We start from the raw sequence: 24,701 nt of genomic DNA on the forward strand, positions 1-24,701 counted from the left end.
TTACGAAATATAGATATATCCGTACAAATTACATGTGTGCATTATTGATATGACAAGTAGCTTGTTGTACAATATGTACAATTCGTGGGGTTTCAGCCATATGTTTAACATTTAAAGTGATGTGTGCATTCATTTAAAGAAGATACGTGTGTTTTCTAACGTTTTTAATGCAATTTTGTTCCTTTGTAAACAAAACGGCTTTATTTTTTAAACTGACACCGGAAAATTCTAGGGCAAATGTCGGTTTTATTCTGATGTCCACCCGGAAGCAGTTGGTTTACTCTCTCTCCAGCTTGACTCCGTGTCTCCGGTGCTGGAGGTCTGCGGAGCGGCTCAGCTCAGCGGGGATCCGCCACAAAGCAGATGCGAAGCCGGGATGAGATGCGAGTCGCTGCCCTTTGTGAGGCTTCGGTGCTTCGGTTTGAAATGCGATTTTACAGCCGAAAACACAACAAAACAAACTGCGATCACCAACAAGGAATCAAGTTACACTCCGGTGGTAAATGAGCGCGGAATCTGAGATGAGAGTCGGGAGAAAGTGATTTTTGTAGGCACTTTTGTTGCTCGGCTCTTTGTGCTGCAGCGTTACCCTTTTGGATAGAAAGGTAGGACATTCCTGCATGCATTCTGGGTAAAATGTGGGGTTTCTGAATGAGCATTTTCACCATAACAACGGCTAATTATGCCAAAACTACAACAATCTACATTTGTGCCTTTTCCCCCCTCTTAACATATTTTTATAGCTGCATTTGTGCACGGACTGATGAGCTGGCAGAAAACAGTATCGATCTCAGATTCATTACATTTCTCCACCAATGTGAACACACACACACCGGGTTTCCACAAAGCTCATTCTCCATGAGTTGTTCATTGTTTTTATCCGCGCACTTTTACGCACTGTGTGCCAAATGGAACGCTACAGATTTGGTAGATTTTACTCCGCTGTGCAAACACGCATGCGAGAGGAGTTTTCTGTGTGTGTGGTCACCAGTCTGTTGCTCATCACTGCATCCTGGGTGTGTTCGGCTTTGTCTCACTCTCCTGGTTTTTCGCACTGATTTTTAAATCGCTTTTAAAACTTTGTTCCTGCGCTTTAGTTCAAACGGTTTGTTTGTGGTGTAAAGGCCTCGAAGCCTGGGCTCGGCTTTGCTTAAAGGAGTCTGTATTGAGGCTGAAGCCACGCCTCGATGGCCCACTGCCACCCTGAGGCTTGGAGGCCCCCGGGAGCCCCAACATGACTTGAGGCTGCATGCATTTGAACATCCAAAACTGAGACTTAAAAAGAACCATTTCTATTTTTAACAAAGTAAACAATTGTACTCTTGTTTGAAATGTAATCATAACAAGTTGAGTGACTTTTTAGAGCAACTCTATCACCAGAGATAAAACTATATATTTTGAGCCTGGCTTCTTTATGTAGTAACAGTTTGTTTCCACACTAGTACTTATCCAACCTATCACATCCCAGATGATGCTGTGCGTGCTCTCCAGTGAGGATCAATGAGCGGTGGATGGATTACAGTGGGAGATGCTCGGAAGTGCGATCAATGGGATTGTTTGTCACAGACAGGGCTAGTTTTGTTTATATTTCTGCCACAATAATTATGTTCAGAGAATTTTTTTGTTGATTTCCAACATAAAACCAAGTTGTTTTTTCTCAGCACTGAGGGTTGCATATTTTTCCTCAGGCTCTGTGTTGTGTCTGGCCCTAGATTTGACCAATACACACTTTTAACAGCCACTTCATGCAAGATAAAGCCTTGTTAAATCTGCACACACTGCAGCAAAGATAATTTTATGCAAACTAGAGAATCAGGTCAGTGTCATTTCCATTTTTAAACAGAAATCGTGCAGCATGGCATGCATGATGTAGTGACTAAGGCCAAGCACATTCTCCTTTTTTTAAGAGGCATGTGTCCCCTGTGCAGCGTCTATAAAAAGAGTTTTTAATGTTTCATAGCACGGGACAGTAACATTGTTGTTTAACCATATCTGTGGAGCTTTGGCTTTATGCTTGGGCTCATATAATTGCAGGAAAGCAAATCTTCTCCCAGTTGGCAGGTTTTCTTGCAGGCTGCATCAGGCTTTCCTTCAGTATTTTTGTAGCTGCTTTATGTTCTCCTCTACCCTCACAAGCATTCACGTGATGCTGGTATGGATGCTGTGTCATAAAAGCTCGTCAGATATTAAAACCGTGTCCCAGCTGACTCCAGAGTGGCTATTTTGTGGTCACTTTCCCGTAAACCCATTTTTTTCTGCTCATGTGCGAATCACATGAAAGCCATTACCGAACACTGGCCTGTCTGATGGAAGACGGACACAGGAGGTCACGGAGCAAATTGAGAGCGCGAGGACTTCTTATAACATTAAGATTGTTCTACGGCTGATTGGGAACGTACCTTCTGGGGAAACAAACAGTGTTTACAGTCCCCTTGATTCACAGTCATAGCCTGGTAAATGATTAGTTTGTGTCTTCAGAGGTGTGTGTTTGAGGGAGAATTAGAGGAGGGGGGTGCAGAGTTGATGTTCTGGTTGCTGTGGTTACTACCCCCCTCCTGTCTTTTCTCAGCCCTAGCCTCCCATTCATCCCCATTGTAGTAGTGAAGCTCTGTTGCCCTTGGAGACCACAGGGGACAGTTTGGGAATGTGGCGTCCGGGCGAGTATGTATCAGACATGGACCAACAAGGAAAACCACCATGAAGAAAAAGGGTCTGCATTTCGTATAAATGAGACACTGTGCATGTTCTTCAAGGTCGTGCAGTTTTTCTGGAATGGTCCTGATGTTCTGCATGTCGTGCACACTGGAGACCTGCAGCCCAGAATAGAAGTTGGTGTAATTGCCCTTTATTGGCTGAGAACACACTCAGGGCCACATCACTTGCTCATAAAAAAACTCCCTTAAAGCGGAAGAATGGGCCCAGCTATGTCCTGTGTGCCTGAACACTCACACTCACACACACACACACCAACACACACACACACTCTCACACCTCTGGGCCAACACTCTAACAATGCCCCTCTTCTTGTTGCTGTTCCTTGGTATGTTTCCCTCTGAGATGCTTTTCTCCTCGTCTGATATGACAAATTGTCCCCCTCTCGGTCTCCTCATTTCTCATCCTGCCTCCTTGCTGTTCACTCTCGAACACTCCATCTATCTTCTTCTCTCTGTAACCCGTTTTCTCTTCCTTCTCCCAGGCCTCCAAGATAGATTCCCTCAGGAGTAAGGTGGACCTGCTGCGCCTCCCCCTGGCTCTCTCCACCAAGTCCATCAGCAGCCGTAAGAGCCAGCTGGGCGTGGTCTGGGAGAAAGGCGGCGGCGGCGGCTCGGGGGCAGGAGGGGCCCGGAAACCCCGCCCACCGCCGGCCTCGGACATGGACAACGAGTCGACGTACTCGGGCTACTCCTACAAGTCGTCCCAATCGCGAAGCTCCCGCAAACACAGGTAGAGGACCTCAGGTGTCACTGTGCTGCTGATTATTTGGATGATTAATTGGTCATTCAATAACATCTTTGAAAGTAATAATAATAATACGTTTATTTATTATAGCACCTTTCACAGAAATATAATTCACAAAGTGCTTCGCAAGTAAGAACAAAAGTTCAAATGAAGAGCACAGAAACATGAATACAATAACCACGAAGCAGAAATGTAAGAACAGAACACATCACACACATCTCCAGTATAAACAAAAGCCAATGTAAAAAGATAGGTCTTCAGTAGTTTTTTAAAAGCTTCTACAGAGTAGCGGAAATAATGTTTACCTGAGCCAAAGTTGAACTCTTCAAATTGCCTGCTGTGTCTTATCATCCCGAACTCAAATACATTCAATTTACTAGGTTTCTTAAGTATATTTGGCACTATAGTATGACCTTAACAATTGAGTGAATATGAAATAAGTTGCTGTTTTATTTTTCAAGTAATGGACAAATAGTTTTAACCGTCATTGCACAAATGCTCAATTATATTTCCAGTTATTTGCACTTGATAGATATTTTAGCAAATCTATTTTTGTATGACTACTAACAAATAGCTAAAGCTGAAATAATTGGAAAATAAAGCGGCAACTACTAAGTTACTGATTATTTATTTTTTGAGCAAAACACCCAAATTCCCCAGTAAAGTTTTTCGTCAATTAATTGAGAAAATAATTGCAAAAATCTTTGCTGTTCATTATCCCTCAGTTCTCGAATAGAGATATACAAATACAATTTAAAGGTCCCATGTCATGGCCATTTCTACTGATCATATTTCCATTGTTGAGGTCTACTAGAATAGATTTACATTGTTCAATTTTCCAAACTCACATTGGTTTCTCATAAAATTGTAAAGTATGTGTATTCACTCTCTGTCCTAAACGGCTTGTTGGAGCTCCTGCCCCCCCCCCTCCCTGTGAGCCCAGTGTGCTCTGATTGGTCGGGACGTTGCGAGGCTCGCTGCTGCGAGGAGCGGACAGGTTTCCGGGTCGGCGATACAGCGCGAAACTCATCCTGAGCACACACAAACACTCACAGCCGAAGTAAAAACAATAAGTGTGGCTTGATATTGAGTAAGAAAAAGGTTTATGACGCTGTGAGAATGGGTCTGCGGAGAGCATTTCTCCGCGATCCCAACTCGTCTATTACCAGCGTTCAGGGAGCTCTATGCAAGTCAATGGGGACTCCCTTTTATGGCGCGTTTCCACTACACGGCCTCGCTCGGTATGGCTAGGCCTCGTTAGGACTGGCTCACTTTATGGCGCATTCCCATTACAGTTTAGGAACTGGGGTAGTATCTATAGTAACGCAGTGTAGGCGGAGCCGTGACGTCATCTTCAATGAGAACCCCAGAAAAACAACACAGCCGTTAGCTGTTAGCACTCAGAGCTCACAGATCCTCATATATGTTCAGAAACTAGACAAAAGTTAAACAAGTACAAACCACAGACTGCCTGTGTCATGGTGAATACAGTCGCTACTTTATTTATGTCTGTATAGGCCGTTGTTGTGAGTGTGGACGGTCGGAGCATATACTGCGTTAGCTTAGCCAATCTCCATTTAGAAAACACGCATTTTAAAAGGTTTTTCGCCTGCCGTCTGTCTGCAGACTTGACAAAGCATTAATTCATGGTTTTTACTAACCGGTATCAGTATGTTGTTACTTCGGCATCATTTTGAAACGTGTATTACAATTAAATCACGGTCAAATATGTCCGTCTTGTTGTAGTTGTAGCCCCCTTGCCAGCGATTCTCTCTCTAGTTTAGCATACTCAGCCCGACTCAGCCTCGTTGTCTCTGGCCCTAGACCCACGATTTTATGAGGCCAGAAAAACTGTGAATTAGGACCCGCCGGCCGGTACTAGGCCAAGTGGAAACGCAACCAAAGACGGGCCGCTGACGTCACAGCCCTCTTAAACCGTGCTCCGCGCTGTAGTGGAAACACGCCATTAGTTAGCCAAGGGATCCTGGTGTGTGAGGTGCTCCGCGGATTGGTCCATTTGGGCCAATTTTTTTTAATGGAAAATTAGAAATCTCCAACGAGGCGTTCTGGGGCAGCATAGACAGGTCTCTTCTGTGTTAGAGTTGTACTCGCTACAGGGTGTACTTTGAGGGTTTGTGACTCTGCAGACCATTTACAACCTTTATAACACACAAGGGGACGGGTAATAACCAGAAAAACATGACATGGGACCTTTAAGTCATAAGTGTAGACTTGTTTGGCGCCTCCTGTTGGAAGTATACAAAAATGCTTAGAATATTCAAAAACATAATCACATAAAAATGTACACATAATGTATTGAATACTGGAATAAAAGAAGAAAGAAGAAAAAAGAATTTATTTTTAATAATTTTATGTATATATATATATATTATTGTAAAAACACCCTTTTATGGTTTGATATACATTTAAAGTATTACCACAACAGAATAGCTAGACTACAGGTTTTTAAATAAAGGACACATGATTCAAAATTATTTTCTCCCATTGATAATAAAGCATCCCTGACTTATCCTTTGTCTCCAGGGATAGGAGAGACAGACATCGCTCCAAGAGCCGCGACAGCAGCATCCGAGACAAATCGGTGACCATCCAGACTCCGGGGGAGCCGCTGCTGGACGCCGAGTCGACCCGCGGAGACGACCGGGTCAGAGGCAGACTCTAATCCTTCCTCTTCATCATCTGTGTTCAGCCATGTTTCTCCAACACTCATTACTCTGCTCTCTCTGCAGGATGACAACTGGGGCGAGACCACCACGGTGGTCACAGGCACCTCCGTGGACAGCGTCTCCAATGAGGACCTGACGCGGCTAAAGGACCTGGAGGACTCCTCTCCGCTGCAGTGTCGCCGGTTCCTCGGCCCGGCGCTGGGCGGGGTTCTGGGGCTCTTCGCCCTGGTCACCCCTCTGGCCTTCCTGGCCCTCCCGCAGCTCCTCTGGCGGGACACCCTGGAACCCTGCGGCACCCCGTGTGAGGGTCTTTACATTTCCCTGGCCTTCAAGCTCCTCATCCTCCTCATCTCCACCTGGGCGCTGTTCCTCCGCCCGCCCAGAGCCACCCTGCCGCGCTTCTTCATCTTCCGCTGCCTGCTGCTGGCGCTGGTGTTCCTCTTCGTGGCGTCCTATTGGCTGTTCTACGGGGTGCGCGTGCTGGAGCCCAGAGAGACGGACTACAGGGGCATTGTGGGATACGCAGCGTCTCTGGTGGACGCGCTGCTGTTCATCCAGTACCTGGCCCTGGTGCTGCTGGAAGTCCGGCACCTGCAGCCCGCCTTCTGCCTGAAGGTGGTGCGGACCACAGACGGAGCCAGCCGCTTCTACAACGTGGGCCACCTCAGGTTAATATTATTATATTACTCTGTTTGGTATTACATTGTTTGGGTCTTTATTTATTTTAGATTTCTAAATTGAACCCTTTTCCTTGTGGGAATCTAATTTTGAAAAAATAAGGTTATGTCTGCAGGCCTTTTGGTCCGTTTATTATCAGTCTAACCAGAGGAGACTAGACTTTTGCCATTCCTATATTTTATGTTTCCAATTTTTGTTGGATTTCTTTATTAACATGTTTCTTGTTAATCTTATTAAGAAATAAATAGTGTTATATTTGCACTTCCTTTTTTGTCTGTTTATAGGAATGACATCTCTAGGACTAGCAAAGACATTTCGCAAAGCTCTCAAGGAAGAATTGATAACAGTTTTTTTGTGGATATGGCTGTCATAAGGCCATTTATAAAGCATCACACTTTTTTCTTGAATTACTCCTGAGCTGTAAGGTTTTACGGAAAATGATTGTTCTCCAGGATTATTTGATTAATCTCAATCCATCCCTAAAGCAAAATGGAAACAAAGTAAATGGACATCATTCTGTTGTCAGTTGTCTGAATCTTTCCTTTTGTGTTGTATGATTATAACATTTTTAAAACCTTAAAATAACGAAAAAGGATGCTATCGTCATAACAGAATGAGCACAGGTGAAGTTAATATTCAGAAAAATGGCAATTATTCTACAGCTACTGTATGGCTTTCAGGTTAATCTTCAAGTTGAACTAGACGTGTTTTTCTCTGTCTCATGGACCCTATATTCCCACAGTATAGCAGACTTTTATTCTTCGTGTATGTTCTGGGTAACCACTTCCTTGTTCTTCATGCTGCTGCCATGAGGGTGTCTTCTAATCACTGATAGCAGCTCTGTGTTTTGAAATACGGCGGTTAAAAGGACGAACTCTGTTTGTTCTCTCTCTGTTTCTCAGTATTCAGCGTGCAGCAGTGTGGCTTCTGGACCAGTACTACAACGACTTCCCCGTCTACAACCCCGCCCTGCTCAACCTGCCCAAGTCCATCCTCTCCAAGAAAATGTCTGCCTTCAAAGTGTACAATCTGGGGGAAGGTAAAACACAGAATTTACTCTTCAACCTTCTCCATTTAGTCCATTCTGCACCCTATTGTGTACGTACCATAACAAAACAATAATCTAATGACACATGTGAGTCTTACACTCGAAAAAATTTGGTAATTAGTATGCTAATTCCCCAAATAATACTTTTCTATCATGCCAAATGCGAGAAATTCTTTAATTTGATTGTTTCTGTCCACAGAGAACAGCACCAATAACTCTACAGGCCAGTCCAGAACCATGATAGCAGCCGCTTCTCGAAAAAGAGACAACTCCCACACGGAGTATTACTACGAGGAGGCCGAGGTGGAGCGGAGGGTCCGCAAACGTAAAGCCAGGTGAGGACAGACCCATACACACAGAACGCATACATATAAAGATACAAACTGAAGAAGTACCAAAAGTACTTGATATGTGATATGGCCCTTTTAAAATCAGAGATTAGATTATTACTGCAGTAATGTGTTTATCAAAGCAAGATTTATATTATGCTCATTTTCAGGTGTATATCAGTATGTAGTGTCTCTACTTTAAAGAGTCCTCTCCTGCTGATGTTCAGGTGTATATCAGTATGTAGTGTCTCTACTTTAAAGAGTCCTCTCCTGCTGATGTTCAGGTGTATATCAGTATGTAGTGTCTCTACTTTAAAGAGTCCTCTCCTGCTGATGTTCAGGTGTATATCAGTATGTAGTGTCTCTACTTTAAAGAGTCCTCTCCTGCTGATGTCCAGGTGTATATCAGTATGTAGTGTCTCTACTTTAAAGAGTCCTCTCCTGCTGATGTTCAGGTGTATATCAGTATGTAGTGTCTCTACTTTAAAGAGTCCTCTCCTGCTGATGTCCAGGTGTATATCAGTATGTAGTGTCTCTACTTTAAAGAGTCCTCTCCTGCTGATGTTCAGGTGTATATCAGTATGTAGTGTCTCTACTTTAAAGAGTCCTCTCCTGCTGATGTTCAGGTGTATATCAGTATGTAGTGTCTCTACTTTAAAGAGTCCTCTCCTGCTGATGTTCAGGTGTATATCAGTATGTAGTGTCTCTACTTTAAAGAGTCCTCTCCTGCTGATGTTCAGGTGTATATCAGTATGTAGTGTCTCTACATGTCTCCATGCTTTAATGTTCAAAAAGCTCTTTATTTTTCTCATACTGCCTGTGCTGCAGCACCTCTTTTCACCCTCTGTCTGAAACCAGAGCCCAGTCTGCTCTGATTGGTTAGCTGGCCGGCTCTGTTGTGATTGGTCAACTGCTTAGAGATGTCACACCCCTTAGCCTAATCACGTACAATGCGTTGGAGCGCTAGCGTGACGTAGTGATGTCACTATGTTAAGGAAGTAAACAAAGGAGTCCAACAAAGGAGTCCAATAGAGGCGTTTCAGGCTGGGGAGAAACTCTGGGATTTTTGTCTTTGCAGACCATTTACATGCGCGAAAACCTTTATAACATACTTCAGGGAAAGGGAAACCCCAAAAAGCTTAATAGGACCTCTTTAAACTCTAATGATTTTTTTATCAAACGTACTTTTCACATTATGTGTGTAAATACTGATGATATGATATTTAAACCTTGGGGTCTCCTGGTTTCTCCTCGCAGGCTGGTGGTGGCCGTAGAGGAAGCCTTCACCCACATAAAGCGTCACCAGGACGACGAGGGGTCCGTGTCGTCCCCCAAACACCCGCGGGAGGTGATGGACCCTCGGGAGGCGGCCCAAGCCATCTTCGCCCCCATGGCCCGGGCCATGCAGAAATACCTCCGCGCCACCAGGCAGCAGTCGTACCACAGCATGGAGAGCATCATCAACCACCTGCAGTTCTGCATCACCCACAGCATGACCCCCAAGGTGAGGAAGGCTGCTTCCACTTCTTTCTATCATCGTTATTATTATTTTAAATCTTTAAGGGCTTTGAGCACCAGGAAAAGCGCTATATAAATCAAATGTATTATTATTATTATTAATTATAGTTTTTAATTTTTTGTTTTAGTTTATCAATAAATGAAATTATAATCCTTTCATATAATTTTGAATTGTTTTATTTATTTTTAATTAATTGTATAATGTTTTGAGTTTATTTGTCTTGACTAGCTTTTAGTTAGTTTTTGTATTGCTTTAATTTATAAATTAATTCAATGATAGTATTTTTCAAATAGTTATGTTTCAATATTTGTATTTATATGATTTGTATTAATTTAATTGTGTATTATTTTAATTGGGTTATTAATTATAGCTTTCAGTTCTTCTTGCATAAATATATAATACAATTATTAATCAGTAAAATATATATTTTTTTTATAGTGTTTGTTTTTATTTTGGATTTAATCGTTTCACTTTTTTAGTTCTAGATTTATTTTAGTTTTTAGTTTTATTTTAGTCTTTTTTCTTTACTTCTGCATATCATGTCGCCTTTTTTTACTCCGATTTTTTCCTCCACTTTTTCTTAATATAATTCAAGCTGTCATCTTTCTGTTTACTCCTGCTCAGGCTTTCCTGGAGCTGTACCTCAGCCCGGGTCCCACCCTGCAGTACCTGGACACCAGCAGGGGGCGCCAGTGGACCCTAGTGAGCGAGGAGCCCGTGACCTCCGCCCTGCGTCAGGGTCAGGTCTTCTCCCTGAGACGCCTCGACTTCTCCCTGGTCGTCACGGTGACCCCCCTCCCTTTCCTGAACCTTGGGGAGGAGTTCATCGACCCCAAAAGACACAAGTTTGTCATGAAGATGCAGTCAGAGACGTCTGTGTAGGAGCAGGATGAAATAACAAGTCTTTTTTTACCTTTTTGTTAGTTCTTTTTTAATGTTTTTTATCTTTTTGTAAGCCTGACGCCCAGACAACTCGGCCGAAATATCAGGAAGTGACAGAGAAGAAGCAACAGAAATGCCTCATCGCTGCCCTTGTTCCTCAAACAAACCTAACATTAGTCACACTCCCTATAACTGCTGACTGGTTACTTCTGATATTGCACTACAGACTGCTTCCAGTTCCCATGATACTGACATTTAAGGGCTTTCTTAACGTGGTATTTCAACACACTTACACACCTATTTTTGACATAGATTCGACACCTTTATTCAAGAGAATAAGGTAGGATGTGGTAGACAAACAGTTCACCTCAGTGTGCACTGACCTTTTAAATGCACAATCAGACTTTGTCAGATACTCCTACTTCTCTTTTTACTTGAACTTCTCGTTTGCTTTTAAATGCTATAAAAGGGCATAATCAAGCATCCATTTGAAGTGCCCTCGTCTTGTATCACCTATTGGACTGGATTCTGTGAGTGAATCAAATACAGGTGAAACTGTGTCTTATATTTTTATTCGACTGAAAATTGGATTAGAAAATGTTCCACTACAAGTTTGAAGTAAGAAACACTGGATGGACTTTAATGCACTGAGGATTTGTGCTTTTTTGTATTTCCTGCTCAGGTTGTGTTGAATCATCTAGTGAAATGCAATCCTGCACTAATAAGAAATATGACTTTTCAAACCAAGTGTAGGCGAATTTTTTTCACCTACAAGGCTGGAATTGGACTTGATGGACTCTTAACATAATTTAGCCAAGTACAACCAATGTGGTTCATTTTGCCAGCTTCATGTTGATTAATGTCTTTGATATTTTAAAGTGAGTGTGTCAATGTGTGTGTTTTGGTACTGGAAAAAGTGGCCAACTGCCTCATGGCCTTAGACCCAAAAGCTCCCTCCATGTGATTGATTAAAATGTTTTATATTTGTAACATTCTCAGCTTAAGCACAGTCTGAATTAAGACGGGTCAAATTGTATTTCCCCTAACAATGTAATATTTAGTATTGCACTCCTTTAACACTGTCACACTCATGATGGACAGAAAAAAACGTTATTCCACATATTGACTTGCCTTGGTTGCAGCTTAGCAACTACATTTCCCACAATGCAACTCTACCGCCAACAGTTCAGTTACATATGTGGATGCAAGTCGCAGCTAATGCCTTTACATGTTAATTAAACTATTTCTCACTGTTGTGCAGCACGAAAAACAGACTGATTTCTTAATCGGGACACTTTCGTGTACACAGTCATCATACAGTATGTATTGCTAAACAAAATTACCAAATTAACCTGACACAAAAAGTCAAAACCCCTTAGATAAGAAGTTGATTATGTTTTGCTTAAATAATTGATCAGTAATCAAAATAGTTGCATATTTTATTTGATGAACTAACAAATAAAAGACTAATCATTCCACTTTTAGAGAACTAGTTTACACTAGGGGTCATCAGGGGCCCCTTAGAGGCGAATGGGGCCACATATTGTGTCTTATGTCAGTCAAAGATGTCCTTTTTTACACTACAGATAGAGATTGTCGTGCCACTCACAAGCAGTGTACTTTTCCTACGATTGTATTTTCTTGTTTTTTGATGGATCACTTTGTTGTACTCGATTTAACACTCAGAAGAACAGTGTCTTTTACATCAAGCTTGTTGTTTACTGTGCTTTTTTAGGACTGAGTTGATGTAAAAGGTTTTCTAATAAATGATCTCATCCAAAAACAAATTGTCCCGTGTTCATCATAAGATTTCTACATTATTTCGTCTTCAGGAAGTGACACTTATGTGTGGGAGGCTGTGGGTGTAATGCTGGAGTGATGTGTACGATTGTCCATTGCTATGAACATATGTAAACTCCTACTCCTTGTATCTATAGCAATTATAAACAACTAAAAGAAATAACAATATGAAATAATACAAAGAATTTTCAGATTGGGTTGGATACTACTTCATAGAAAATAAACTACTTAAGTTTAAGAATTTACACATTCTTTTTTACAAAGAATTACCTTAAAAAGTGCATATATTTGTTTTAGGCTGATCATTGTGATAACAAAGCCTTATGTCATAAAGAAGGGAAAAATATGTTAAAATAAGAATTTGTGCATGATACATTTGATGAAATAACTCGGGCATGTACATTTTGTGTCCTTCCTCACACAGACCACGTGTTTTAGACAGAAATAGGAAGTAGGGAGAAGTCAAGTGTCACGGGTCTCCGTCAGTGTGTTGGATGCCAGGAACGATGAAACTTCTACTCGTCCTTCTATTCCTCCGAGGTAAAGTATGTCCTGGTTTTATTTGCTGAACATATTGAGCAGTAGCTGATGTGTAAAACCTTCAGAACTTTAACATATTCAAAATGCCGTTCACCGCTGAATGGTTGACTTCCTGTTACAAGAGTTAAAAAAAGCCTCAATATGTAACACTTGTCACTCATCATGTTTTATTAAACTGAAGCAATCCCTAGAGGATAACTCGTACTGACTGTTGTAGTTATCTTTCTTCCACAGGCATATCAATACTTTCCTTTACAGTCTTACTACATTTAATACTTATTTAATACACTACTTGGCTACCATTTCAAACGGTGTCTAGACTTTGTGAGTGTTAAGAAATAACGTTATGGAAAAATACATTTGTACAATATTAAGGTTAAGTGTGTTATGAAAAAATAAAAAAATAAGTCAGAAGTTTCGTAAAAAAGTAATTGGAAATGTCATAGTACAGTATTGAGTAAAAGTCATAATTCATTGCAGTTTATCATTAAAGAAGGTAATGTAAAAAGCAATTGTATAGTATGTCAAACATATTGTAAAGCTTCATAGAGTAGTAAATGGTATTAGTATATTTAAGTATAGTATGTATCCTAATTAGAAAATAAGTCATAATATTGTCTTGAAAGTCATAGTATAGCATGAAGGATGCATGGCAATCCTACGCTTGTATGTCAGAAAGGCATAGTAACATATGAAGAAATATGAAAAACTTCCATATTGTAGAATGTCAAAAAACATGAAAAACAGTCACAGAATTGTGTGTCCAAAAACAAGTCATAGTGTAGTATGTTAAAAATTATGAATGAAAGTTAATTAAGCAAAAGAGCTACAGAAAAAAAAAATGGTATAACATGTCAAAAACAACATAGTATAGTATGTCCAAAAAACAACATGTCGATAACTCATCAATTTTATTTATCAACATGAAATTAGGCCTATGCATAGCCTCCAGGTGATGCTTTGTATGATATTTGATCCATTCACATTTAATATAGCACCATCATCAGGTCAAAATGGCAGTTTATCCAATACTTAAAGGTGGGGTAGGTAAGTTTGAGAAACCGGCTCGAGATACACTTTTTGTTATATTCCATGGAATGCTCTTAACATCCCGATAGCAATCTTAAGTGCTTTGACAAAAAATCCATAAAAAAATGTCATCTGTGGAAGCCGTAGTACTGTAAAAAGCACGACCAATCATTTTAGCCGGCCCGGCTAAAATAACTGGATGGCCTACCTGCCTGTCAGCCTTCCATCTGTGCACAAACTTATCTCGTGCCCTCATTGGTCATGTGCGCGTTCGTGTGTGTTGGAGGAGGGGCTCTGTAAGGAAGTGGGAGATTTTTTCCGGCTGTGTATTTTCAAATTCTAGCACACTCAAGCTGGTTTCTCCAAAATTACCTACCCCACCTTTAATGACTTGTAAAACAGAAAACGTTCCCATCTCCCTCAGGTATACTTTATGTTGTGTTTGTGTTAGCAAATGTTAGCATGCTAACACCCTAAATAAGGTGGGTTAACAGCAGTGAAAAACATGTACAGATGTCCACCAAGCTGAGAATCCAGATTGGTGCTTACTGCTTAGTTGTCTTTGCCATCATTTTTTTGTCAAATGTCACCAGAGATAAGTTAGTGAATACACCTAAAACACTGTAATGTTGATGCATTATTGTTTTACAGTGACACCAGCTGAATCCTACAGGGACGTCACTGGTTACATTGGGGAGAGCGCCACCTTGCTCTCAGGAGCCAACCCGAATAGGACTCTTTCCACGATCAACTGGTCAATATACACAAATAACACCTTGATCGCCACCTTATCCAAAGGGGCAATACAGCTGGAGTGGTTTGACCCATATAAAGGGAGACTCAGTCTTAACAACTCCTCAGGTGAAAGACGAATAAGTGTAAAGGAATCATTTCTTTATTTCTCTCGTGGCAGTGTCTCTTCAAATTTCTTTGTCTTTTTTTCAGGTGACTTAACTATCCTTGGTTTGACTTCAAAGGATGCCATGCAGTACAATGTAGACCTCACCGATACTGAGAGATACAACAGCGCACACAAGATTGATCTCAAAGTGAAGCGTAAGTGAGAAGAGACTGAAAAAAAGTAATTGTCAAACATTGTCTTAGGACAGCTTGCTGGAAAAAATGCTTCTGTTGAAAAAATAATGAAAACAAGGTGTTTTCACTTGAAATAAATACACAAATCTGCCAATAGAAAAGTGAAAATAAGCTTGGTAAGATTTCTTGAAATAAGAAGTGATATTTAGACAAATCAGATGCTTAGCTGGGAAAACTTATTGAGAACTATATGTTTCCAGAATCAGGAAATGCTGTGTTACAATATATGCCGCAAATGCTCAAAAGTGTTTTCTGGGGATTTTCCAATCATTTTGTGAAAAAAAAAAAGTTTCATCTGAGATACAACTCAAAATAAGATATTTTGACTTAAAGGTCACCTACTATGCAAAATCCACTTTTCATGTCTTTTATACATCAACATGTGGTAAGAGATTCAGACAGTTTCAGGAAAAAAGATTCTCTCTCTTTTTGTCCTGATCCATTTATATAAAAACCTGTCTGAAAATGAGCTGATCAGATTTTGGCCACTTTATGTCATAACGATTTTTTGGGTTGTGTGACCATTAGCCAATCACCAACCACCCCCCCCCTATCTCTCAGAGGGGCGTGGGGAGTGGCTCCTTATTTTCATCTAAAGTAACAGACGGAGAATCAGCACTTCTGAAACAGGGCTGAAACAGAGGGGATTATGGAGCCAAACACTTCAGAGACATGTTCTGTATATATCTGAGACCTATTATATATTTATGAAAAACAGTATAATAGGGGACCTTTAACAAGATGATGCATTGTCTAAAAACAAGACCCGATATCTCACTGCAGTGTTACTTCTGAAGTTATTATGTCTTATAGCAAGTGTAAAGACATATTCTGACTAGATATAAGACAAATATACTTGGCAAGATTTCAAGTTTTTGTTTTGGAAGTTCAACATGTTGCTAAAAAAGCAGTCAGGTTTGGAAATTCTGTCGAATATATCATCTACAATTCCAATTTAAACCCCCTGCAGAACGCCTCCAGAAGCCGACGATAGACACTGCCTCTCTTCCAGCAGCAGCAGGAAGCTGTTGGTGGCGGCTGAATTGTTCCTCAACGGATAAAGTCAACGACTTGTTCTGGCATGCTGAAACTTTCATCAGTGAGACCCATCCTAAAGGCGGCTCTGCAGTTCTTTTTGCCTTTCTGAACAGCACAGCGATCCAGGCTGAATTCAGGTGCACCTCCATCAGGAACAGGGAGAACGACAGAGAGAACGCCTCCAGTGCTGTCACTTTAAAATGTGGTAAGGTCACAAGGGAGTTAAAAGAAAAAACATGTTAAATGCAGCTCCAAAAACAAGGTGTTTTTACTTTAAATCAGTCAAATCTGCCAATAGAAGTGAACATTAGCTTGGTAAGATCTATTGAGATAAGACGGGTGTGAAGCTGACCGTTGAGCGGCCCGACCAAGCAAGGAGGCAGAGGCAGAGAGTTCAAATATAACCCGGTGTGGGCATTTATTACTCCTTGTGGTACAGGATACACAGCCTCAATCTTACTGTCTCATGTGACCACAGTCACCAGCAACAAGCATCTCACACCACATTACAAACAGGAAACACAGAGCCTAAATACACACACACTAATTAATCAACAAGACACAGGTGAGGGGGGAGCAATTAGACACAGGTGAGGGGGGAGGAGACAACACAGGGCACCAGGTGCACACAATCAGCGGCAACAGACATGGGGAAAGGGGAACACTTTTCAGAATAAAACCAGGAAACAGAGACAGACAAACGAGTTACATAAATTACATATATTCCCATGCTTCCTGTGCAATGTTTTTAGTGCTATATTACCCGTAACGGAGGCCGAGATCTATGGGCCCAGAGATCCCCTCCGTTACAACGGGATATTTAGATGAGTCAGATCTTGTAATTTTGAGCTATATTTGAACAAAATCAGGATATGTTACAAAATAAGCCAGAAATGCTCAAAAGTTTTCTGTTTTCTGATGTTAGTTGGGGATTATCTACTGTAATACAAATGTAAAAATAAACCTTCTTTCATCTGAGATTCAACAAAAGAAAATATGTTTCCATGATGCTTTGTCTAAAAACAAAAGCCTATATCTCACTGCATTGTTACTCCTTAAGTTAAGAGGTCTTATATCAAGTGTAGAGACATTTTCTTTGTAGAAATTAGACAAATACACTTGCTTAGATTTTGAGTTTTTGTAGTGTGCCAGATTCTAAGAAACTAATTTTAATATTATGTTGTTCTTTCCCTTGTTCTTACAGAGGACAAGTCGAAGCCCAGGATTTATTATCTTGCTCTGTTTGTTGTGGGATTCTTCCTGGGCGTTGCCCTGACATGTTTAGTAATCTATCGGAGAGGTAAGAGGAAAACATCTTGTTTGGAGGGAAATTCTTAATTATAAAATCCCTTTTACATTTACAAATAGATCTACAGCATTAAAGCATAATACTGCAGAATTCTGAAATGTACATGTAAGCTTAGACTTAGCTAACTATAAAATAGAACCAATTAATGATTAAAATAACACATTTTGTGGCACCACACCAAAATTGGAGGTCTTAGAGCAAGATGACATTTGGGGATGAAAACGGATTAGACACTGTAAGATATATTCATTCATTTTATTTTGTTGCTTTTGTGTTTCTGTTACTGCTCGTTAACATCATGTCTCTCTTTTTCCCACAACAAGAAATCTACAACTGCATACAAACATCAGCTTCTGAAGATGCCAACACTACAGTTATGTGAATGGTAGTGTTGTAGAACTTAAAAAAGTGTAAGCAAATGTACAACAGACTGTAAATAGAGTGGTGGTTCAAATGGTTCAAATATAACGAACGCTGCACTCCGTTTATTATTTATTTAGGAAGCAAAAACACATGAATGTATTTTACAACAATAAATGAACACCTGTGCAATATTACGCAAAATCCAAAGAACCAAAACAGATCAAATGAATGTGTGGAAAAGTGATTTTTTTGTATCCGTTAAACACTTTTTTACTTTTGAAATTGCTACCATTTTGTTGTAAAAATGTACATTTGTATCCATATTATGTCGGTATATGTATAATAATTGTGTTATTTAAGCAATTTTGTAGAACATTTTCTGTGTTTTAAAGGTCAAAAATACATTGTTTATTAAGATACATTTTTGCACTTTTGTTTATTCACTTTGACTGAAAACATTTATGTGGAAGATTTGTTTCAGTAACACCAATTTATATACATACAAACAATTTGAATTAGATTTGTTTTTTCTTATACAAATGTTGTACTGTTGTGTTTAATCATTCACGTAACCAAAAATCTGCACAATATTGATAAAAGCTTCCTATATTCATGTTTAGCATTGTTGTTCAATTCATACCAAATGTTAAATAAACCTTTGATAAAGCAACAAGCTTGCACAAAATGCTCAGAAATAAACATTGACAATAGTTGTAATGTATTATAGTCATTTAATATGAAGACATTTGCACAGCAGGCTTCAAAAAATGAGGCAGGCCTCAGGAGGGTGAATGCACAAACGATTTGCATGGGATATTACAAAAATATATAACCTCTCTATTTACAAATTTTTACAACACTGTTCATCGAATAAAATGTGATCCTGTAGATTTGGCAGTTGAGATATAATAAAGGTTGTTTTTGAATGTGATAAAGGGAAAGTAAAAAATCCTTTAAGGCCAAAGACAGTATGACATTACCTTCTTGTAGTCCGTTTTGTGCTTATTGTATTTACTGATATTTTCTATATACATCATGCTATGACCCTCTAGGAAATTTCTTGATAGGGCGACACCGATTCATTCCTCACGCGATTTAACTGGATCTTGTCGTACACCGTATTGGGCTAGATGGGTGATAAAAGGAGGAAAACAATCAAATATAGTGTCACAAGTTGATGCAAATCTCTTTAAAACAACATTTTATAATAAGGGTACAGTTCATTTACTCAGATTCTGCTTATTTATGCATGACTTATTATGATTCAGTGCAGGAATTAATGCAGCATGTAATATAAATTCCTGTTGCAGACCATTAACAAATTATCAAGTCCATGAGTTGATCTGATTGGTTCAAATGTAATGTAATAATGTGAATTCACAGTAACTTTATGCATTCATAAAGTAACCAAATTGTCTTGATTCCAGATCAGTTATTTTTTAAATAAGGGAGGTCATTATGTGACTTTAATGGTGCTCCACCACCCTCTAACAGTAGATGGCAGCTCATATGGCAGCACTTCATCACATCAGTGTATGCATGTAAGGGAGGCTGTGGCACAGTGGCCTAGTGCGTTGGTGTTCGGATCAGGGGGGCACAGGTTCAAACCCCACTGCAGTCAGCATGTCGTTGTGTCCCTGGGCAAGACACTTCACCCCAAATTGCTCCTGTGGGGATTGCCCACAGTATTGAATGTAAGTCGCTTTGGATAAAAGCGTCTAACAAGTAACATGTCATGTAATGTAATGAATGTGTGGGTGAATGGGTCGTCAGTAGTGATAAAGTGATAATATAATAATATAGTCCATCCACTATTCATGAATACATTTAAAAAATGGTCAGCAACAGGAATTCATGACCCTACATTAATATAAATCATCGAGCCCTACATGTCGTTGTAGTTAAGTGTGTAAGCTTCATTTTATAATAGGGAGTCCCTGCTAAGTCTCTCTTTTAGCTAAGGGGTTCTTGGCCTGAAAGAAATTATAGAGTTATTCCATAAGGGTACATTTTCCAGATTGAACCATATCACTCCCATTTTTTTGTCCTTAGAAGTAGGAAATGTGAAATTGTATATTTTTTAGTTCTGCTCTTACCCCCGGTGGGACCGTGTTGCCTCTGTTATCAATGGTTTCATACAGTGAGCATGGCTTCTGGAGGTTTGAATGTGCATAATACACAAAGATAAGAAAAACAGAGGGCAAAGTGGGTTAGACACATGCATTTCATCCTTCAAAAAACAAGCATTTGATTGTTACAGATTGTTTGTGCAGAGTAAATACATGAGCATACTTACATCCCCGATTGCAACATCAGTAATATCAGCATACACTGTGAGGTCATTTGAGTCAACGACTGGTGGTAGGTTTTAATGAAAGAAACAAAGCATAATAAAAATGGTCATGCATGGATCATAACAAACAACAACATGAAAGACACATTACTATTCAATAGAATATAATCATGTATTGTCATTATACAGGTACAAGGAGATGAGTAGAGCCACTCCAACAAGAGACGTACAACATTCAGGAGGAGACAACATACAAACAACAAGCATTCATACTTCAATATTCAGATAAATATATATATTGTGTCAGTGCATGCTGGAGTTTAGTGCAGTTATTGCTCTGGGAAAGAAACTGTCTTTAAGTCTGTTTGTCTTTGCTTTAAGATTTGCTTCAATGCAGCGTGTCTTACCTGCTTGACTTTGTTTGTGGCGATAACCACACACAGCTGCTCCAACTATAACGGCAACCAGCAGACAACCTCCGGCTCCCACAATCAGGGCAAAGAAGAAGCCTGTTCCTGCAGATGATGGTGTTTTCACTGTAAAATGGACAGTTATTTTAATCACCAGCTTCAAATCATAAAATATCATCAAACTACACCAATAAACTACAATCACTTCTCTGCACATACCTCTTTCTGGCGATGTAGTGTTGCTGCACGTCACTGTTTTGATTGCCGACATCTCACTGACAACATTGGAAATTGTGCAGGTGAATTTGCTGTCTTCGTCCTGTCGTCTGATGATGTGCTGCAGCCTGGAGCCGTTGAAGGTTTTGTTTCCCACGGTCCACTGGTAGGTGACATTGCCAGTAGTGGCTGCACTGCACTCCAGCAGAACTGTACAGGATTCGTTCGAGGTGTGCCAGGTGGAACTGGAATTGACGATGGGCTCCTTAGTTATGGGCTCTAATGAGACGATTGGTGGGGAGAGAGAAAATCTATTTTTTTAAACCTTTATTCCAAACCAAAGATCCAAAATATAGTCATCCATTTTGTTTAAATCGAATAATAAAGAGTGTCAGAAAGTTTATTTCTTATTATTATTATTCTTTGTGTGGACAATGGAGTTTTGACCAACTATTGATATAGTAGGCTGTGTACAGTATAAGCCTTACATGATATCGAATAATATTGACATAATAGTTTTATTATCAGACACCATCAACATTTAACAGTCTGTCTGTCTAATAATATTATCTATAATAATATAATGTTTCAATAGGTCATGAGTGGAAAGCGCAATAAATAAAGAACAGTAGTTGATATTTTTCCATTATAAAGGCATGTGTTCTAAAGGAATTATTCAATCAAGAAACTACTTAACATAGTGTTCATTATTATTTATGGAATTCTTATTATAGGTTACTTGGAAACGACTTACCATGAACATGCAGGGTGATGATGACTGTTGGGCGTTGGCCTGTTCTCTTGGCTGAGATAAAACTGAATCCACCAGAATCTTTGAGGGTCAATCCTTTCAATGTTAAACTGAAATTGTCTGGGTTCAATTCTAATCTGCCATCAAATTGAGTATTTTTGAATTCACCCTCTTCGTCTGCAATTTTGATCCCTTCATATATCCAGTCTGCCACGGTGAGCCCTTCAGTCGATAAGCCTGATGACAACTCTACAGTGTCTCCAACTTTTGTGTGGATTTCACGTTGAGGATTGGAGGCCTCCACATCTGAAACACATAAGCAAACAACAGACTGTCAAATGAGTTTCTCAACATTAGGAAAGCCTTAATATTGCTTGTGTTCACCTTGTTTGCAACATGAAGTAGTATGGTAATGTTCCTAACATAATGTAAGAGGAAAAAAGAGCATGTTCAATACCATCATGCACAACATGATCTAAAATAGCATTTAATAAGTATAGCATGTCTGATTTGATTAATAATACGACGAGTCAGAAAACTATTTCCATGTCAACCTGGTTATCTTTAACTATGACATAACCAACTATCTTTACTGACCTGACTTAACTTTTTATATTACAGGGGTAGGATCGGAAAATACTTATATTAGTCATATTTCCAATTGTTATGAGTTGTTGGAAATGCATTGACAAACGGTTTTGGCATTCAGAAAAGGGAATAAATTACATTTTATCCTGAGATTGGCCACTAAAAATGTCTCAGTAGTAGTTATGTGATGAACAGTAGGGTTATTGAACGTACCAAATAAGAAAACAATTGTTCGCAGCTGACACTATTGCCCATTTAACATTTTAGCACAATAACAGTCATCAAAGCTGGCCAGGTAACCATGGCCTAATTTCTGAGAAGAGACTCCAACCAAAGACTCTGACCTCAGTGACGAAGTTTAAATGAAAGCTAATTTGATCCTGTACAGTACATCACTGTCGGTCAGTGCTAGTGGAGAAGGGTTCTCGGAAAACACAGGATCTTTTTTTGTAACACTTCAAACTTCTGCAGATATTCTGAGAAGGTCCAATCCACTTTGTGCATGGAAGCAAGTACTCTATATACTGTAAGACTTGTGATTCGTCTAAATATACTGTTTAAGTAAATGAATACTGTAGCTATAACAAATTAACGAATACTCGTAAAAAAACACAACAAAGAGGAACCAGCAAAACGGAGAGGATGACCCATCCCTGCGTTGTGTAAAGATTTGATTATTGTAGCCAAGCAGTTGCAGCAGAAAATTCGCTGACACAGTGTTCCAGAAAATTCAAAGCACATTTAAAAATAAAACCACCGGATACAACTGTTTGCCTATAAACAACATTATAAGCTTCCATTTTTTGATAGATGTTGAGCTCCATGAAAAATGTATATATTTGTTATTTCAGGAGAGAGCAAATTATATTATCAACCATCTATTTCTTCAATATGGATGTCCCAGTCAGTTTCTTTCTGCCATAGCTGCAGCCCCATATCTAACTGGTGCTTTTCAAACGTCTTGCAGTTGCAAACAAACAAGAAACAAAGACTATAGTCATCTCCAAATGAATACACGCCATTTCCCAATATGACATGCGCATGTCCAGTCAATTCTGAAATCTTGACCTAATTTCCTTATTGCAAGAACAACACAGAGTACATCAAAATGTTCCCCATAAAAGTACAAATCTATAAAGTTTAAAGCTGAGATGCACATACCATGGAGGAAGCAGCCAAGAAGTAGCACAGAAATGTATGTTAAGAAGCAGCTCTGGCAACCACCAACCATCTTTGTGGCGAGAGGAACAACGTCTGTTTCCTTTTCTCATCTATCAAACTGCGCGGTGACAGTTCTAAAAAAAAAGAGGGTGGGTGGGTGGGGGAGTTCTCTGTCGACAAAGAAGCAGAAAAAGTTATCTGGCCTGAAATATAATGCAAGATGAAGTAGACATATCAAGAAGATAACAACTGGAAAGTATATAAAAAAGAAGAGTTTAAGGGTCAGTTCAATTGACTATTTGCTATAAACCCTTGTGTTCATTTTCCTACCCTTAACTCACTCAAGTGGACAAACATTATATCTGCAGGCAGCTATATCAAAAATACATATATGAAGTTTCAAGCTCAAATCTTTATTGCTCAGAGCAGGAAGAACTCAACCACATCCTGTTATCAGATGCATGTTCATGGATGCAGATGCTGAGGTGATATATGTTCAAGCTGTCAAAAAGTAAATGTCTTCAAAAACAACTAAGAGCAAGTTCAGTGCTACAGTAGAAGTGCATAGGAGCAGTAACACCTCTGCTGTCTTGTCTTAAGTGGGGAGTATAACACCACTGCTGGGCCAGAACAGAGAACAAACACAGAGTCCAATGACAAAAAGTGTGGCCAGCCTAGAGGCAGAGAGCAATGGTCCCGTTATAGTGTGAGCTTTTACATTTACTTAAAAGTTCAAAAAAGCAGTTCCCGTTAGAGGCAGTAATCTTAAATTGAGTGAAAACTGCAACAGAGAGCAACTGTAAAGAACAGAGAAGATTTAAATACGTTTTGGGATCGGCGGGCAGGAGCATTACGGAATTTTGATGGTAGACTAAGCTGCTCCAATAAGGAGATAGAAGATATTTGAAGATGACAAGACCTGTCCTTCTCTAGTAGGGAGGGGACAAATACTCCTTATGTTGTATTGGATGCTTTCGGATAAGATGCAAATAAAAATGGGTTGAATCGAAAGGCCTTTGTTTGGGATCCTTCTGACCAAAGGAGCACAATTTCCGTATTGTCCTAGCTGAGCTTCAGATAGCTACCATGCAAGTAGTAAAGCCTGCTACTGTCTGAATGTGAGTTGGGGAAAAGATGGTGACTTCAAAGCAGACTGTTTCTGTTGTAAATAAGACCAATGTGAAAACCAATAGGGCTTTTCCACTGGAACTTAGGATCAGTACCATTTATTGGTATCAAAATCCCTAACCCTTCGCCTTTTAGCCTCCTGAGAAGCTGGTATTTCAACAAACTTTCTTACTGCATTGCAAGTTTTATATTTCTCCACAGAATATGATTAGAGAAAACTGAATTGTTTTGCAGCAGTGCTTGCATGACGAAGGCCCACAACTGCATGGATCTTATCGCATCACTAGAGTTTGTGTGAAGCTCGACCACATGTGACCACATAAGGAAGTAAGTTCCCAGAATAAAGCTAAAGGCTTACACGTATGTCATGTATGTCAA

The 24,701-nt window shown here is 39.7% G+C and overlaps 3 protein-coding genes across 3 annotated transcripts; 2 read left to right on the plus strand and 1 right to left on the minus strand.

The window, feature by feature from the left end:
* The first annotated feature begins 298 nt into the window (after positions 1-298).
* On the plus strand, positions 299-12,389 carry LOC117498043 (vang-like protein 2). The gene is made up of 8 exons (XM_034150094.1): positions 299-605; positions 3,197-3,444; positions 6,004-6,124; positions 6,210-6,814; positions 7,727-7,863; positions 8,072-8,207; positions 9,459-9,705; positions 10,345-12,389. The coding sequence occupies exons 2-8, from the start codon at positions 3,374-3,376 to the stop codon at positions 10,600-10,602; spliced, it is 1,575 nt and encodes a 524-aa protein (XP_034005985.1). The 5' UTR covers positions 299-605; positions 3,197-3,373; the 3' UTR covers positions 10,603-12,389.
* si:cabz01074946.1 lies at positions 11,106-18,490 on the plus strand. The gene is made up of 7 exons (XM_034150122.1): positions 11,106-11,151; positions 12,827-12,942; positions 14,623-14,832; positions 14,917-15,027; positions 16,037-16,309; positions 17,309-17,404; positions 17,737-18,490. The coding sequence occupies exons 2-7, from the start codon at positions 12,897-12,899 to the stop codon at positions 17,793-17,795; spliced, it is 795 nt and encodes a 264-aa protein (XP_034006013.1). The 5' UTR covers positions 11,106-11,151; positions 12,827-12,896; the 3' UTR covers positions 17,796-18,490.
* Positions 18,491-23,284, minus strand: LOC117498055 (signaling lymphocytic activation molecule-like). The gene is made up of 7 exons (XM_034150115.1): positions 23,196-23,284; positions 21,450-21,752; positions 20,699-20,974; positions 20,477-20,605; positions 20,073-20,131; positions 19,873-19,929; positions 18,491-18,902 (listed from the first exon to the last, which is right to left on the minus strand). Exons 1-7 carry the CDS (start codon positions 23,263-23,265, stop codon positions 18,825-18,827), a joined length of 972 nt encoding a protein of 323 aa, XP_034006006.1. The 5' UTR covers positions 23,266-23,284; the 3' UTR covers positions 18,491-18,824.
* Between the last annotated feature and the right edge of the window lie 1,417 nt (positions 23,285-24,701).

This window comes from Trematomus bernacchii, unplaced genomic scaffold (genome assembly GCF_902827165.1).
Source record: "Trematomus bernacchii unplaced genomic scaffold, fTreBer1.1, whole genome shotgun sequence".
NCBI lineage: Eukaryota > Metazoa > Chordata > Actinopteri > Perciformes > Nototheniidae > Trematomus > Trematomus bernacchii.

Excerpts from the sequence above, each read along its gene's own strand:
- LOC117498043 (XM_034150094.1), top strand. The coding sequence starts at position 3,374 with ATGGACAACGAGTCGACGTACTCGGGCTACTCCTACAAGTCGTCCCAA. Across the intron at positions 8,208-9,458 it reads GTCCGCAAACGTAAAGCCAG|GCTGGTGGTGGCCGTAGAGG; the intron begins GTGAGGACAGAC and ends TTCTCCTCGCAG. Across the intron at positions 9,706-10,344 it reads CCCACAGCATGACCCCCAAG|GCTTTCCTGGAGCTGTACCT; the intron begins GTGAGGAAGGCT and ends ACTCCTGCTCAG.
- si:cabz01074946.1 (XM_034150122.1), top strand. The coding sequence starts at position 12,897 with ATGCCAGGAACGATGAAACTTCTACTCGTCCTTCTATTCCTCCGAG. Across the intron at positions 12,943-14,622 it reads CGTCCTTCTATTCCTCCGAG|TGACACCAGCTGAATCCTAC; the intron begins GTAAAGTATGTC and ends ATTGTTTTACAG. Across the intron at positions 15,028-16,036 it reads GATTGATCTCAAAGTGAAGC|AACGCCTCCAGAAGCCGACG; the intron begins GTAAGTGAGAAG and ends AACCCCCTGCAG.
- LOC117498055 (XM_034150115.1), bottom strand. The coding sequence starts at position 23,265 with ATGGTTGGTGGTTGCCAGAGCTGCTTCTTAACATACATTTCTGTGCTA. Across the intron at positions 20,975-21,449 it reads CATCACCCTGCATGTTCATG|AGCCCATAACTAAGGAGCCC; the intron begins GTAAGTCGTTTC and ends TCGTCTCATTAG. Across the intron at positions 18,903-19,872 it reads GCAACACGGTCCCACCGGGG|CCCAATACGGTGTACGACAA; the intron begins GTAAGAGCAGAA and ends TCACCCATCTAG.